The 16,451-nt window shown below is 43.1% G+C and overlaps 2 protein-coding genes across 6 annotated transcripts in view; one reads left to right on the top strand and one right to left on the bottom strand.

Moving 5' to 3' along the window:
* Positions 1-892: 892 nt before the first annotated feature.
* Positions 893-4,178, bottom strand: ucmab (upper zone of growth plate and cartilage matrix associated b). Its single transcript, XM_056415650.1, has 5 exons — positions 4,121-4,178; positions 3,952-4,014; positions 3,762-3,857; positions 1,046-1,141; positions 893-963 (listed from the first exon to the last, which is right to left on the bottom strand). The coding sequence occupies exons 1-5, from the start codon at positions 4,176-4,178 to the stop codon at positions 893-895; spliced, it is 384 nt and encodes a 127-aa protein (XP_056271625.1).
* Positions 4,179-5,607: 1,429 nt separating this feature from the next.
* Positions 5,608-16,451, top strand: part of LOC130194692 (cyclin-dependent kinase 17) — a 30,835-nt gene continuing 19,991 nt past the window's right edge. For 2 of the 5 annotated variants that reach the window (XM_056415745.1, XM_056415746.1), the window contains exon 1: positions 5,608-5,950. The gene's annotated coding sequence lies outside the window, so the exon portion shown is untranslated. The remainder of the gene's footprint in view (positions 5,951-16,451) is intronic. The other 3 variants (XM_056415743.1, XM_056415744.1, XM_056415747.1) reach the window with 2 other exon arrangements.

Genomic DNA, 16,451 nt, shown 5'->3' on the forward strand with positions numbered 1-16,451 from the left:
ATTATCTTGATACGTAGTGACTTTTATGAGAATTGCTTATAAACATAATTATTAGCTGATGGCGTGTCTGCTACAGAAAATGATGCATTACTCTGGTCAGGATTTAGGAAGCAGCTGTTAAACACAACAGATTTCCATCTGCTCTATAATTGTGATTGGTGTTGACAAGTCTTTCTGCAGCACGAGCCCTCCCTAATCCTGAACAAGTCTGTTTGGATGTCTGTAATTGGACTTATATAACAGTTTGTTCCAACAGATATCTTGATGGGCTCTAAATAATCTCCTAAACATGAATAACTTCACTATTCAGGGCAGCATGCTGTTCAGTTATTTGTCTGTGAATCACTATTTGTTTTTTAGCAAATCCTCTAGTTTACATTTCCACTATAATATTAAATAGATTTTTATTTTTCCCTAACCCATTACATATAAGACATCCCTTATGAGTAATGACAATGTTTCATGGCCATTTATAAACACATTGGTGTTCAAAATGTGAAAGCCCAGTTTGTTGCAAAGATAAAGACACTTCAATATACTATATATATATTATATATATTTATATAAATATATATATATATTTATATATATATTATATATATATATATATATATATTTATATGCTACATATTGTGTTTTAATTCAAAAGTTTGAAGGAAATTGGAAAATGTTTGCAATTATTACTATTACTGATACTTGCACATACATCAGTGGGATCTGTGATCCCAAACGGAGGAAGTAAAAGTCAATGTGAACAACTCAAAGGTGAAAAACAAGCTGAAAGTCTCACAGCTGATATCTCTACTAATTAAATGTGACAGTCAGTGGAGAGAGGCCTCGTTGCGTCGCACTCACAGCATCACCTCTGTCCTCTCTCACTGGACTGACGGCTTTACTCCTGCATCCCGTCGTCGTGAAACTCCTCCCACTCCTCGGGGCTCTCTCTGCTCCTCTCGTCTTGTTCTGGGAAAATTATGAGAATTTTAGAGGATGAATGAACTGGTGGATTTAATTAAACCTTCCCTCTCAGCTTCATCGGTTATACCATCATCGTCCTCTTCAGAGAAGCTCTCAAATTCGTTCCTCTTCTCGTGAAACTGTCTCTTCCGCTCATTTGCAGCCAGAATCTGCTTCTGCTCAGCTGCAAGCACAGAGGAGAAGCATGAGGATGCATTAACTGAGTGTGAGAAGGATACTCATCTTCGATTCAGTCGTCTTTTTGTTTTTTGTCATAGTCATCCGTGAGGAGGATCTGATGATTTGAAATTACTATATACATTTTCGATGAAAACCTCAAATAGGCCAAGAGTGAATTTTCAGCAGCTAACTGGATTTAAAAACAAAAGCCCAACACACTTCAATCGTCTCGCTCAGGTGGAGTTAATTACAAATAACTTTCCAACAAAATATCGCAACTCTAAAAATTCTATATGAATTAGCATTAATATGGCATTAGTCTGGAAATCAACTGGATCAACAAAAAACAAAAGCACAGTTTACATTGAAAGCTCATCTCTAAGTACAGACACACACACCCACACACACACTCACACACACACCTCGACACAGTGACTGTCCTCTGAAAATGACAACCTACCACAGAAATGAATCACTGTTTCTGAACAAAAGCTTCCTTTTGCTCATGAAGCCGGTCTTTGCGGTGAAGCTGTGATTCAGCTCAATAACACAACAATGGACCCAAAAAGGGCCAAAGAAGTCTGATGAGTAATGTCTCTTTTTCAGATCCAAAAATAACCACAAAGGTTAATTTTTTTACAAAACTCACAAACACTGTGACAATAGAAAGAAACAACTGAGTATTTTGCAGCATTTCAGTCTCTTAAATAAGGATGGGTTCCACTTTGGATCTGCTTCCACGTTGGGACTGAAATAGACTCAGAGAAGTGACCTCCAGAGCCCATTAAAATACTCATCTGTCATGTTATTGCCAGTGAAACTCACACACTGGCTGCTGCAACATTAAGCCATTATCTGAGATAAGAGGTTTGGGATAGCTATGCTAACCTTTCCAAAGCAAGGTCGCAACCTTTGACCTTTTAACTGTATTCCCAGCACAAGTCAAGGCCTGCATTTGGAGCTGAAACTCATGCTGGGAATGCAACTCACTTCATTTTGTGTTACAGAGTTTATTAGTTTAAACCGGAGTTTTAATGATTTACCGATGACCTGCAGATGAAAAGAGCAACAACATATTATTTTACTTTTGCACAGCCACATAAACCCTCCAGAATTCTCTTCACCTGACACACCACAGCAGACCTGCTTCTCATGGCGCACCAACTCTCCCAACAGGTCAAACAGCAGCATTTAGAGCTTGATGTCGACATTGTCGTCTCTATACTTTGCTTTAAAATACAATACATTTATCAAATATTCTCCTTTTATTTATTCTATCCAAATTTCATCCGCCGACTTGTTCTTCTTTCATGTCATTATAACAGAGGCTCTTCAAAGGGAGCACGACTCACTTTTTTAACCTGTTTTTTCTCGGACCCCTTTCTGCCTGTGTGTCGGCACATTCCACATTCAGCAGCGAGCCACCGCTCACCGACTCACTCTCACTCCCTCTCAGCCTCTTCACTGCGTTCACCGATTTGTGTTCACTTTATCCTGCAGCTTTTAGCAGCACAACGTGTCTTGTTGTTACGCACACACAGACCTCACGGCGTGTTACACAACTCTGGTTGGTTCAGAGCCCCGGCTTCAGTGTGTGCTCTCACCTTCCTGTTGGCAGAACTGCACATAACAGTGCCGTCACATCGCTCCAGAAAGTCAAACATCGTACAGTATGTGAATTTTCACAACACTTGTATGGAGAATATTCACTGATTTACTTGTGCGATGAGTGTGTGTGTGTGTGTGTGGTTGTGTGTGAGAGCTCCATGCTGCCCTGTGGCTCCTTCTGCAGCATCCAGCAGAGGAGGCAGAGCTGCTGTGTGTCTGAGGTTGTCTCTGGTCAGATTCACAGAAGAGTTCACATGCTGCGGGCTGCCATAAAAACATTCAGATGGTCGTTAACATATTTGCTCACTGTTCATTCAAACTGAAAAAAAAAGTAATATATATATTTAATTTATCTCAGTGGAAAAAAAGAGTGTTCTCATGCAAACAAGTCTCATTCACATTAATTCAAGATTCAGATCAAATAACTTTTTTCTAGAATCAAATATTGTAAATGCTCGTGCAGCAATTTGCCCTCTTCCATCTTGTTTTAAGAGCGTTGTACTAATTTCTAGGACATTCTCAAGTATGTAAACCTTTGCTGCTGAGGTCTCCAGCAGCATGTATTTCATTCAGGTTACAGTTGCAATGTTTACCACATTGTAGAGTTTTAAGGACAGATATGAAGAAAACACTCTGGACTGTGTGCAAACCAAAGAATCCCACACAGTGCTGATCACTTTTGAAATAAAAATATTCACTTATAATAAAGTGAGTACAGCGAATAAAGTGATCATTAGTTTACAGTTGTTTGTTTATATTTCAAATATTAAATGGCGATAATTAAAAGGAATTATTTCGACAGATGGTTGTCAAATTAATTGTTATTAATTAGTATCACCTATTCGGTTGCAACGTAATGACTTCCACCCTGGCACTACACTGGAGAAATTAGTATGAGTGACCTGTGCTGCCAACATAACCTGGTAATAAGACACAGATGCCAAGAACTACCACACACACACAGCCACACACAGCACCTCGGCTCACCAGACAACAAACCCAGTGAGTGAACTCACCGTCAATCTCATCATGAGACTTTGCACCCCGTCCGCTGCGTCTTCTCAAGAAGTTCGAGGCATCTGCCTGTTTCATGAAGATCTTTTTCAGCGGACCTGCAGTGGGGAGCAGGTGGAGGTTCAGCTTACAACATAAAATGGATGAAGAGAGGGCGATGAAGAAGAGAAGGAGATGATGCCAGCTCCTCACCTTGTGGATCTTTTGCGCTGCCTGTGCTGCCGGGCACAGCTGCAGACTCGGCCTCTGGAGACCCTATAGGACAAAATGTGAAGGCTCTAAATCAAAACACATGTATTCTAAGCTCCATGCATACGAAGAAGGCAAAAACATCACTTCCATTATTCTGCATCGGACTCACAGGAAAGTGCCAGAAGCACAGTGAGGAGAGCCAGCAGGGTCGCATATGTCCAGGACATCTTCAGCTCTGTGTCTGGATTTGTTGAGAGATATGAGTAATGTGGAAGACCAGGAGGGAGAGGTGAGTATGTGAGAGGTGGGGTGGAAGCCTGCAGGAATATTGGCTGCTTGTCAGAGGAGAGGGAGGGAGAGTCGGTGGAGATCTGATAAGAGGCTGAATCCAAAAAACAGCAGTGAGGGTTTCAGTGTCAGGAAGCTGCTGATGATTTCATGAACCTGTGAGGACTTGTTTCTTTAGTCATAGAGGGGGAAATGTATCGGCCTCACTGTATAAATTACCCTAAAGGCTGAATATGCCCCACTTGCAGTAAATACACACACTTACAGAGAAATAGATGAGAGACCCGTTTCTGGGAGGAAAATGACCTAGAACTAGGTTTTCTTGCCAAATGTCTCCTTTGCAGATGCAGTTGAAATAGACCCCTGAATAAAACTGCTCCCTCTGCTTCTTGCAGAAAGTCCTGCCGGAAAGTATTCAACTTTTTGTTTGCTTGAGTTTTTTTTCTTCTCCCACCTGAATTCTTGTCAGTGGTCCAGAAAGAAATGAATGTATATACTGTTTTTGTGGGGCAATCCAAGGGAGAGGGATTGTTGCTCAGGGGAGTGAGAAGAAGGGAAGGTTTCAGAATACGAGTTTTAAGTTTATTGAGGTAAGCGAGGAAAATGTGTCGGAGGGAAAATCATACTTATAGTGAAATAGGACATTCAATTCAACAGCATGTGAGTCACATTGTTTTTCTTTAGAGTTTGTTAATTAACAGGTTAAATACAATTAGGTTTACGTTTCCGGAGTGAACTGTCTTTAAGAACCGTTTAGCAAATATTATGCAGAATAGCCCATTTCAGAATCAGAATTGGAATCAGAATTAGAATTAGAATCGGAATAAGAATCAGAATTAGAATCAGAATCAGAATTAGAATCAGAATCATTTATTGGCCATGTATGTTGCACATACAAGGAATTTGACTGAAATTTGACTGAAATTGACTGGAATTTAAATGAAAGGTGCATAACAATAAACATATACATATACAAATACAAATAAAAGTACAAATACAAACACAAATGTAAAAAAAATTTACTTCAAAAGATACAAATTAAAATCAATAAACTTTGATCTGAAACCTGAACATAATACATTCATTGTATTTGTTGATTTATATTTCATATTATTTATCTAAAGTAACTGTACGTTTAAAGTAGAAGCAATTGAAGTAAAGTAGCAAACAAGTACCACACATGTGTACAGTTACGAGTTCATGATACTTTTACTTTAATTAAGTTTTGAACGCAGTTTTGTGTGCAGCATTTCCTCCACTGAGGGCCACTGTGGGGCCACTCTGAAAGTCACGCAGCAGTTTCCATGCCCAACAGTGGGGGCGCTGTTTCCCCGCGGACATTTTGATGACACGGCTGTGTGGCGGCAGGCAGCGTCAGCGTCAGCAGGCAGAGAGGACACACTCAGATCAACCAGCAATCACCATCGTCTCTCACACTGCCATGGTCGAAAAAAAGGACAACAGCGCTTCCCATTTTCTACCGGGAGTGAAACTTTACGGCCCAAACCAAAACTATCCATGCTGCTGAACGCCGTACCACCGCGGATATAAGCGACGTCGAAGTAGTCCGACCGCACCGAAACCACAAAGAAGAAGAAGAACCAGCAGTCTTTTCTTTTTTTTTTTCACGCTCGGAGGGAAAGACGGCATCCGGCCTGAGAAGAAGCTCTGAGGTCGGGGACTCTGGTCAGAGCAACGTTAATCGTTTCTGGTGAGAGTCAATCACATTTTCGGGGTAGTTTCGGTGAATTTACCGACGGTTGGACCGCCCCGGTGGCACGAGACACATTCACAGCCGCACTGCGTTGACGTACGTCGGGCTTAACAATGTTTACTTCGCTGCCCCTTTCGACGTGTACGCAGCCGGGTGTTGTGTGAGCAGCTCGCCCCGTTCGCAGGTGAATGGCCGCGTTAAGCGAACAAAAAAAAAACTGCGCGGTAAGCTGCACGCAGCATAAATGAATGGCGAAGTTAGTTCAGACTGGTTATCGCTTCGTCATGTCTGCCCTCGCGGGGAAACGTTTGTCAGTTTTTTCGTTTCAGACAAAGGTCGACTGGTTAGTTGTCACTAAACTGTCGCGTTTGAATTGTAAAAAAAAAAAGGGAGGTCTGCATGTATCGGCTTGCTTTGTTGCCACCTAAACATCCAGTGACCCACATTTCAGAGGTGGACTGTCTTTACGGTCGCATTTTTTTCTTCTTCTTCCCTCAAACTATTTGGAAGCGTCGTGCAAAAACTGTACCAGCCTCTAATTTAGAGTATTAGTTAACTGCTTTAAGCCGTCTCAGCTGTCTGTGGGAAGCCAAGGATCAGCAGACAGGAGCCTGCAGGGGAAACTGGTTGAGAGAGATTCCAGGAATCTCTCCCAGAGAGGCAGCTCTCAATGAAGTCCTGTTCGTTTGTCTTCTTCCTGACCTGCGTGTGTGGGTGAGAGATGGACGTGAAGTTAGCAGGATGTCCAAAAGGAAGACATCATTGTTGTGGCTGGGTGGAGGGGGGAGGGATGCTCATGGAAACGCTCATGAGGAAGTTCATGAATACACCCAGGAGCCCATGTGGTGACATATTTATTGCCACATTTATTGTTCTTATGCTGTCGACCTAACTTGGTCAATGTTATGTAACTGTTATACAATTTTTAAATACCTTTTGTTTTAGCTTTTAATTATAGCATGTTCAGAAGATGCCATTTGAAGATGACACTCTTATATATTTATGATGATTATTAATATATGTTTTTTTGCTTATAGATTTATTGTTGTTTTAATAATACTGGGAAATGCCCATCAGAATTCCCTAAAGCCTCAGTTTTTTCTGATTAATAGTCCGAAATGCAAAATATTTTCCGTTTACCATTACAGAGGACCAAGAAAACTATAACGAGTTAATATTTGGGAAGTTAGAACCAGTGCATTTTGACACTTTTACTTAAGAACATTAATTGCAAATTATGAGACAATTATGATTTGATTATTCTGCTCATTGTCAGTAATTGTTGATATATTACATTAAATGTCATTTAGTGATATAGAATGATCTCCATGCATACTATAAACAGTTATAGAACAGATACCCAAACATTATTATATATACATTTTGATTAAGATCAGTGTTTTTCTACAGAGCCTTTTTGTTTTTTCTTGAGTGAAAAAACAACAACTTCTGAAATATGAAATGTTGTCTATAGCAGCTGAAGAAGTACTTTGCCAAAACAACATGTAATAGTAATGTATCGAGTTTCAAATTAGGCTTTAAGTACTTATGAAACAGGAGATCAAGAAAGAAAACAAGATTGATAGATGTAAAGCACTCCGAGACAAATTTGTAATTTGTGAAATTGGGCTATACAAATAAACTGAATTGAATTGAATATACTTTATTCATCCCGAGGGGGAAATTAGTTTGTAGCAGCAACAAGCAAGGTTACAATATATACAATAAAATTGAAGAGCAGGATATATTACATAAAAGCAAATTAAATAATAAAGAAAATGAAAAGAAAGTATTACATGTGTGTATACAAAGTGAAAGGGGTGCAAGGCTTATTGATGTTGATTCAGTCTGAGGAGGATCTGGCCACGGGTGATTTATCATAACGCCTAATACCAGTTGGCAGGAATGTTGTCCTGAATCTGTCCTCGTGACAGCGGAGCTGAAGCAGCCTGTTGGAGAAAGTGCTGCGCTGACCTCCGCCGTCCCCGCAGTAGGTGGTGGAGAGGGTGGTCCAGGTTATCCAATATAGACCATTTCCTCCGCGTCTTCCTCTCCACCACCTGTTCCGGATAGTCCAGTTCGTAAAAGCCCATGTATAATAAAGTAAACAAACAGAACATGACATCAAATATAGTTGTAATGCTTTTGATACTGTGCTATGGAAACATTGTGGTCAGTACCCCCCAAAAAAGTGCCTTTGTTCAATACCCACAAGTCCTCCTCCTTGGCACTTGCTGCAGTTTATCTTGTTTAGCTGAACAAAGAGTTGCCGAAGCACTTTCTCTCATTTCCTGTGTGCAGCTTTCACTTTGACTGCTGAGCTTCCTTGAGAGATGTGCATCATTCAGAAGCTTCAGGAGGCGTGTCGATTTTTTGGGGGGGCGGGGGCCGATAATACCTCTGAGCCCGTTACCTGCAGGGAGCTGTGAGGGGACGCTGTCCCCTTGTGTTGGTTTGCCGTGGGGTCGTTCCCTTTGTGAGGGCCCTGGCGGCGGTGTAACCCGACCCGCTGTGAAACAGCTGTAGCCATGCGGTGCTGATCCCCCGAGTCCCAGTGCAGATCAGATGATGGTCCAGTATGTGTGTGTGTCTGAGAGCATGCACAATAATAGATGTGTTTTCGCCAGAGATTCGTTTGCTACTTTCGAACATCTAATTATACGCAGAAGGATTTCAAACGAAACTTCATCGACTTTTGGATTTTAAATTAATTTAGCGTATTCAAATGTGAGTTCTGGGTGCGTTTGCGTGCATGTGTTTAAGCGGCAGTCCGAGACAGCCGGCTGAAGGTTAATGTGTCACAGCTCTCTGGGGAGCAGCTGCTATGTCACAGGCACCACTCCTGTCTATAGATAGCCACGAATACAAACTCTATCTCTTTCCTTCGCTGCATTAAAACAAGAACTGTGGCCCTCGGCATGCCGCTCAGGCCCCTCGCACCTCAAGACAAATGCTGCCGCTCGCACCTTTGGCCGCCGCCCACCAATTCTCTATCTCAGTCTGAGTCCTTGGGGTGTCTGGTGGTCGTAAAGACTCCACTGCAGGCGGCGAGCCAGCTGGCTCAGAACCTGTTTGATCGAGTTATCATCCTGTAATACCTCACATCACATATCTAGGTGGTCATCTAAAGTATTAATGTCTGAAACAGGTGAGGGACACATATTGCCTTTTTCCCATCCCTCTTGGCAGGATTTGCAGGAGCTATCTGAATGAACACTTGTCTGGTCTTTATTTGGATGCAAGCACACGCCATCCAAACCAACGTAATTACAGCCAGCATAGCTTCACATATTTGAGATTTGAGTTGTTCATAATTAAGTCCTCACTGGTTTAATAAAAGACCACGTTAAACGCATGTGCTTGTTCTTTTAATTAGCTGAGAGAAAAAAACAGGCCCCCTCTACCGCGGCTCAGTAGGGTTTTTCTAATCGGGGATTGAGAAAGTAGAACAATATTTGGCTAAAAATAAGTTGCTTGTTAATGACATTATGCATTTTCTATTTAAGTCAAAGCTTATTGAGTTTCTCACCACTTGCAAGCAGGGGAAAAGGGAGCATTATAGCACAATAATGTATACTTCATTCAAAAGCGAAGAGTTTAATGATAATTTTCCAAGCTAAAATCTAAAAAGTTTGCTGGTTTAAAGCACTAAACGGTGAACATTTGCTCTATTTTGTAAATTTATACCATGAATATCTTCAGAGCTCAATGAATCAATAAGTTGTGTTTCATGAAGACACACAGACAAATAAAGAAGTCGGTTACAAACAAAGATACCTCCGCCACATAACTGTCGGCGTGCAGTCCGTCTGAAGGGACGACAAAGGCCCCTGGGAGCTGTTTGCAGTTTGATTGTGAAACTGATATCCTGATAACCTCGTCCTGCCGTCTGCCCTCGGTCAGATAGCGGCTTGGCCTGTTGCCTTTTCACAACCATCAAAGGCTATCGAGACCCGCTGTGGCATCGATGAGCGCAGACGAGTGTGTGTGTGGGGGGGGGGGGGGGCTAATTGTCGCCCTCTCTGATGCTAATGACGCCAGGTGACTTAACTCAGATCAGATGAGACCACGACTGGGCGATTATCTCCGTAACGAGTCAGACAGGAGTCGGTGACAGTCACGCTGCCCTTTCATCTAGAATGAATGAAGGCTATCAACATATTTAAATGCACATTGATGGTGAGAAATGAACCTCTTAAAATCCTTTTAGCCAAAACACTTTCAGGGCCCAGTCTGAACAGTTGTTTTATTTGACGTCCACGAAGGTTTCTAAGCACAAACGTTGCGACGGAGGTTTTTTTCCCCCCGAAGAATTAGACTGGACGGAAAAAGGGAAAACAATGTTTTATGTTGGAGTGACAAACGTCTGCCGCTGACCAGATGCTTTCAGGTCCTCTCTGGCGGTCTCGGCTGGCTCCACGAGGCTTATCCGTCAAGATTCATGAAGTCTTTTCATCCCATTCTCAAACCGTGTTATCAGTTGAAGTGTGAGTGGAGCTCTAGATGTATCGTTTACATATGAAAGATGCGTTTCGTTTTAAAGTCGTAATTTATGACATTTATGAAGAGCAATTAATCCCATTTTGTAACGATAATTCTCTTTCTATATAATTCTGTACTAAAGGTTAATCACAAAAAGAGCCCACATTGTGTGAATGCCCGAGCCTAAATATGAATCAAGATCAATTAAAAGCTGACATGATGGATTCTACAGAATGTCTTTATGTTTCAGAAAACATACTCTCGGTATTAAACTTGGTCATCGGCCGCCGGGCCACAGAAAAGACTTGGAGGAGCAGACCTGTCACTCAAGCCGCCGTAACCATAGCAGCAGCGTTAATCAGCTAGTGGTGAACCTTGCCTGAGATCTGTGCCCGTGTGCGTCACTGGTTTGGCTTGGCCTCCTCCTTCGGCCACTAACTCTGGCTTCGGTTGCATTTCCCACACACTTACCCGGACACACACACACACACACACACACACACCAGCACAGACCTGTCTATCTGCACCAACCAGCCCTGCGAACACCGGTGACACGTATGACAAGTGTGAAGGCAGGGTGGGGAAAGTGTGTGCACGTCATTAAGGACGGAAAAGAGCAAAGAAAAGACAACCACTGGATGAGACGTGTTTTCATGAACCTGCCTTCGGTTAAGTTCAAACGCATCTTACTGATGCGTTGAATCCTCGCCTGCTGCAGTGCGTGGGGGAAGCGCGGCCGCCCGGTCGTCGCGGTCCGCTCGGCGCCACGCAGCGCACAACTAGCTCTCGCGTCCTCTGAAAACAGCCTACTTTTTTTTTTTTTTTTTTGGACTGTGCACAATGCAGCCTTTATGTCGGGCCCCCATAATGGAGCCAGCTCCTTCACTCATGTCCTCATTGTCTTGGCCGGGATGAGAAAAGGCTGCTCTTTAGAAAAGCAACGGCTGAGCTCACCCCGTGAATCATGCCAACAGTCACAATCGTTCTTTGTCGTCGTCGGTTTGCCAAAGCAGCCAGGGGAGGAGAGGCAGACATTTTCTCAGATCCCCGTTCTCCTGAAGGCAGTGACGTTAGGCGGTTTACTGAACCCTGTGGGGGGGGGGGGGGGGGGGGGGTCACGGTGAGGTTGTTGACCTTTCTTTTCCTGTTCCTCTGGCGGGCCCAGTACAGCAGGCACCCTGTGGCCGTGATGTCATTGGTTCATCTGGCAGAACTGGGACCATCGCACCGACTTCTGTGGTGATTGTGGCTCGTTTGAGCAGTAGTCTGGTATTACAGGGCTGCCGTGGGGGGTGGGGGTTCCTCACAGCAGGATCTCTTACACTTTAAGTCGCCCTCTGTTCACCACCAGCGGAGTCGCCGTCTGCTCGCGGCTGCAGTGGCGAAAAGGAGAGAATCCATATGAAGCATATGTGTATCGTCGCCACTGCAGCATCCACAATGCTCCTCCTCTCTCCCGTTCCCCTGCACCCCCCCCCCCCCCCCCCCCGCTGCCTCCTGCCGACCGAACTGCCAGGAAACCAGAGGTGGAAAATGCAATTTACCATATAGCAGGAGATGTCAGTGAGGCGAGTTTATGTTTAAGGTTTTGATGGGTGGTTTCCGTGATACAAATGCAAACGTGGTCGGGGGAGGGGGGAGCTGCATACGAAGAGGGGGTGCTGGGGTTGCTCTAGGTTGTGAGATGAAGGGAGACGGAAAATCAGCATGCATGCAGGCTCCTGGCGTGCTCTGCATTTCCAACATGGAAAAAGCAGTAGGGTTGCTGTGGAAACAAATCCAGAATCCAGAATCACGGAGCTCGAACCCCTCCACTCCTCTACTCCGCCCCCCCTCCTATTCCCCGGCCACCTCCCAGCAGATCTGGAGCTCAGACCTCAGGCCGGCCTACTTAGGGGAGCAGGGATAAGGCTCGGGACAGAGATCATGTCCAAAGCTCCACACTCGATCCCATAGCTGGAAGGCGGGCCAGCGGATCCGGGTGCACAGCAGACGCTCCCCCCTTCTCTTTACCGCCTCTCTACTGCTCTTAAGTTTCCGTTGAACACTCAGAAAGTGATCTGTATCCACAAAGTCTGCCGGATAGTAGGTCAAATCCTGTTTATTTATGAGATGTAAATGTGCTCCCTCTTACACATTCATAAATTCACAGGGGATTCTGCATATCACCATGGAAACGTAAGACAGATTTACTGCAAATAAAACGGGAATGGCCTCTCCATTTATCCCAATTTTGGTGTCATATCATCCTTGAGTTTAACACAACACACTGATTTTGTTTGCCCAGAATAATGTCAGGGCTACAACTCATGATTGTGTTTATTATTATTTCAATTACTTCTCTACATTTCTGAAAGGTCCACAAAATAGCGTGAAATATCTATTTCAAGTTCCTAGATCCTGAGGTCTAATTTGTCTAACAAAAAGTCCAAAATGTATGATGCATTTTACAATGATAAAAAAAGAAATGCAACAAATCATGTTTTAATGAGCTGGAACAAACGCATATTTGGCATTTTCTATTTATTTTAATGACCGAAGCCATTTATAATATTTACAACAGTGTTTCCATTCACATAAATGCACATTTTGAAGTATCACAAAGCTGTTTTATAACGGGCAAAATTCTATGAAAACGCCTCAATGATGTAAAAACACTTTAAAACTTGCTTGGCTTTGTCGTCAAAGAAGTTAATGTTCTAAATGAGGTATAGAAATTTCCTTGACGAATAAATTATGACGTAGCAAACATTTAACTTACTGGATATTCCCATAACATGAGGATCCTTGTCTTAGTCTCCAGACAGCATGAAACATGGCCAGTGCTAGCTGACATGAAAGATCAATCATAATATGCCCAATTGAAAGAAATTCAGACCTCTCACCACTTAACATCATGTGTTCGATGCCAAAGGTGACTCGATTAGTTTTTTGGATTGTAACCTCCTTATTCTTCTACTCTGTTTACTGGCAGATTACATCCGGTTCTAAAAAATAGTTTACGGCTCCAACTCCTGACAAAGCTGCGCTGTAGCCCAGTTTATTTGCTCAAAAACCAGGTGAATGAAATGCGCCTAATTCTTCCCGTTTAAAAAGTTGCTTGACAATTGAGTGGAACCACGGCTATCGACTAATTGACTTGTTGTGGAAAGAAAGTGAGCTGTCAGGAAGACGACAGACTGCTCGCCCAGTCTGACGTGTCATGCAGCAGCCTGATGTGACGCTGTTATGACAGTCGAGTTGACATTCTGCCTCATCTCGGATCCTGAAATAATTAGATTGATTCTTCCTTAATTGAGGGACAGTGTGTATGAATGAAAGACGAGATCCATCCATCCATCCATCTCATCCGCTTGGTCCAGGGTCGGGACCCAGCAGGCCTACCCAGACTTCTCTCACCCGCAACCTTTTCCAGCTCATTCTGGGGAATCCCGAGGCCCCCAAAGCTGACCCACTGCGCCTAGATATCCTGTGCATGAAAATCACAATCGGGACCGTTGATGGAGGGCAACACCCACCGGGAACGTGTCTGACTTAATGCCGAGAATGCGAACACATCTCCTACTGCAGGCGTACAGAGACCGGATAGCCCGTAGCAACGGGTCCTGAACCCCATACTCTCGCAGCGCACCCCCCCGGCCAATAATCCCAGAGGGATCCGGTCGGAAGTCTTCTCCAAGTCCACAAAGCACATGTAGACTGGTCGGGCAAACTCCCAGGACCCCTTGAGTATTCTTGCGGGGGTAAAGATCTGGTCCACAGTTCCTCGACCGGAAAGACGAGATGATTATGTAAAATAAATGGGAAGACATTGGAGAAAAGTTTCCTCGTGTAATTAAGGAGCCACTGTCGCTGTGATTTTGGACTTGTTCCCAACTCTAATTTGCCAGTTTGGTCCGATGCTTCTCTCAATCTCTACTGCAATCAACAACAATATGTTAATCATTTACGTCTCATCGAGCACCAATGCCAGACATTCCAATTTCTATTGTTGTAAATTTAATATGTTTGGATAAAACAAGCAATTTGGAGACATGACCCTGGACTCGTGGAACTTAAAAGGCCCTTTTTTACTTTTACATTCTAGACTTAACTGCTAAGAGAAGAAATAACCAACAGATGAACTCGTATAGATAAGAGTTGCCTTCGTTATGTAATGTTGTCTGTCCTGTCCTGTCCTTGCGCTCTGTTCTTCTGCATTCTATGAAACTAACCAAATTCATTTAAAACCGTGGCTTCTTAAAGTAACATTATGCAACAATTGTACCTTAAAATAACAGTTAAAAAAAAATTGTGCCACTACAATGACACTTAATATGGCGATTTGCGCCTCCGCCATTGCCATCGGAGGTCTGTGGAAATAACCTCGCTATGTAGGATTCTGGGGCCGCCCGATCCGGGGCGGATGTACTTCGACCTGCTTTCTGGCAGTGATTACGCAATGTCATATAGTGCCAGTCCACGCTCGCAGCTACAGTATAAGGGCGAAGCAAGCGAAGTCTCTTGTAATGAATTACACGTTCCAATGTAAATTATGAATATGTAGCTTTTTGGTGTTGTCAACAAAATTGTATTCGATCACACGTACTCCACATTCAAACATTTAGAAAACAACGTATATAGGCTGAAAACGCGATCGGTATTTCATCTAAACTAAATGTTGTCGTTCTTTTGGTTATGTTAGCATTCATCTCCGATATCACAATGAATAAAACTATGCAGTCATATTTATGTAAAATCTTTGAATATTCTTACCTTATCGGTTGACATTATTTCTTGGTTTCTGACTTCGTCTGGTCATCAATACAAGTGTATGCGAGGCTGCATCTATCGTAACTAGGTATTTACGACACTGAAGTAAACGTTAAATACTGAAGGGGGCGCTCCAAGGGAAAAACTCCATTATGGGGCTTTAAAGGATCGGTATGCTGTTTTTCAAGTCTGTCTTAACCCTTGTGTTGCCTTAGGGTCATTTTGACCCGAATCAATATTACACCCTCCCCCCGCCTTTGGGTCATTTTGACCCGATTCAATGTTTAATCCTCCTGTTACCTTTATATTTACTAACATATTTTACCCTTTGGGTTCAATTTGACGCCAGCAATTAAAACCTCCAGAAAATTAATATTGTTTTCCAAGTTTAAGTGTGAGGCACTTTATGTTTGTTTGTTGACTACCGAAAGAACACCGACATTAAACATTGAATGGGGTCAAATTAATCCTAAGGCGGGGGGAGGGTGTAATATTGATTCGGGTCAAAATGACCCTAAGGCAACACAAGGGTTAAACCACATTATATTTTCGCACGCTGATATTTACTACGCAGCTGTTTTTGGTGACTTACATTTTTAGTTGTTCTTTTCCATACCAGCCAAGAGATCCCACTGCTCTTCCAATGAACGTGACGTGATGGCAAACAGCCCTCGTTCACTTGTTCCGTCAAGAATTACGTTCTAAAGCATAGTCGTAGATAATAGTAATAAGATCACACAAATCAAATGGGTCAAACTTGTCAAAAATATTTAACTTTATAGGTTAAAAAAATGTGCCGCCACAGTGACAAATCCCCTTTTGAATGACTTGAAATCCCTGCTAACGCCTCACATTTCCTTTTTGCTGAACCTTTCATGTATTTCTTTCCACATAATGAGGATTTTGGATTTCGTCCCCACGGCTCACATTGAAATTTCTTTGTCATCAAAATTAACAAAAACTTCACGTGTCGCTGTGTGAGTACTGTTACAAGAATGAGCCTAACCTTTTAACTGATTAGTCATAGCATCAACACTCGAGACGGCAGCTTCAGTTTCAGCCGTTCCCCGATTCACTGCCTAGTTCTCATTACTTGGCTCCGGTCGTCTGAGTGAAATGTTACATCTCTGGACAGAAATCGGGTTGCGAGTGATATTTGGGAGACGCGAGGCTGTCGGGAGGGAAGAGCTGCCAGGCAGCGAGCCCTGGAGGGCTTTACTACCATGTGTTCATGTCTGGATTCACTCATCACCGTCACAGGCAG

This window comes from Pseudoliparis swirei, chromosome 6, assembly GCF_029220125.1.
Source record: "Pseudoliparis swirei isolate HS2019 ecotype Mariana Trench chromosome 6, NWPU_hadal_v1, whole genome shotgun sequence".
NCBI classification, from domain to species: domain Eukaryota; kingdom Metazoa; phylum Chordata; class Actinopteri; order Perciformes; family Liparidae; genus Pseudoliparis; species Pseudoliparis swirei.

What these genes read in the sequence shown, in the direction of transcription:
- ucmab (XM_056415650.1), bottom strand. Translation starts at nt 4,178, where the DNA reads ATGTCCTGGACATATGCGACCCTGCTGGCTCTCCTCACTGTGCTTCTG. An exon ending in CAGCGCAAAAGATCCACAAG is followed by an intron (nt 3,858 to 3,951) that starts GTGAGGAGCTGG and finishes TCCCCACTGCAG; the next exon opens with GTCCGCTGAAAAAGATCTTC. An exon ending in CTCTGAAGAGGACGATGATG is followed by an intron (nt 964 to 1,045) that starts GTATAACCGATG and finishes TAATTTTCCCAG; the next exon opens with AACAAGACGAGAGGAGCAGA.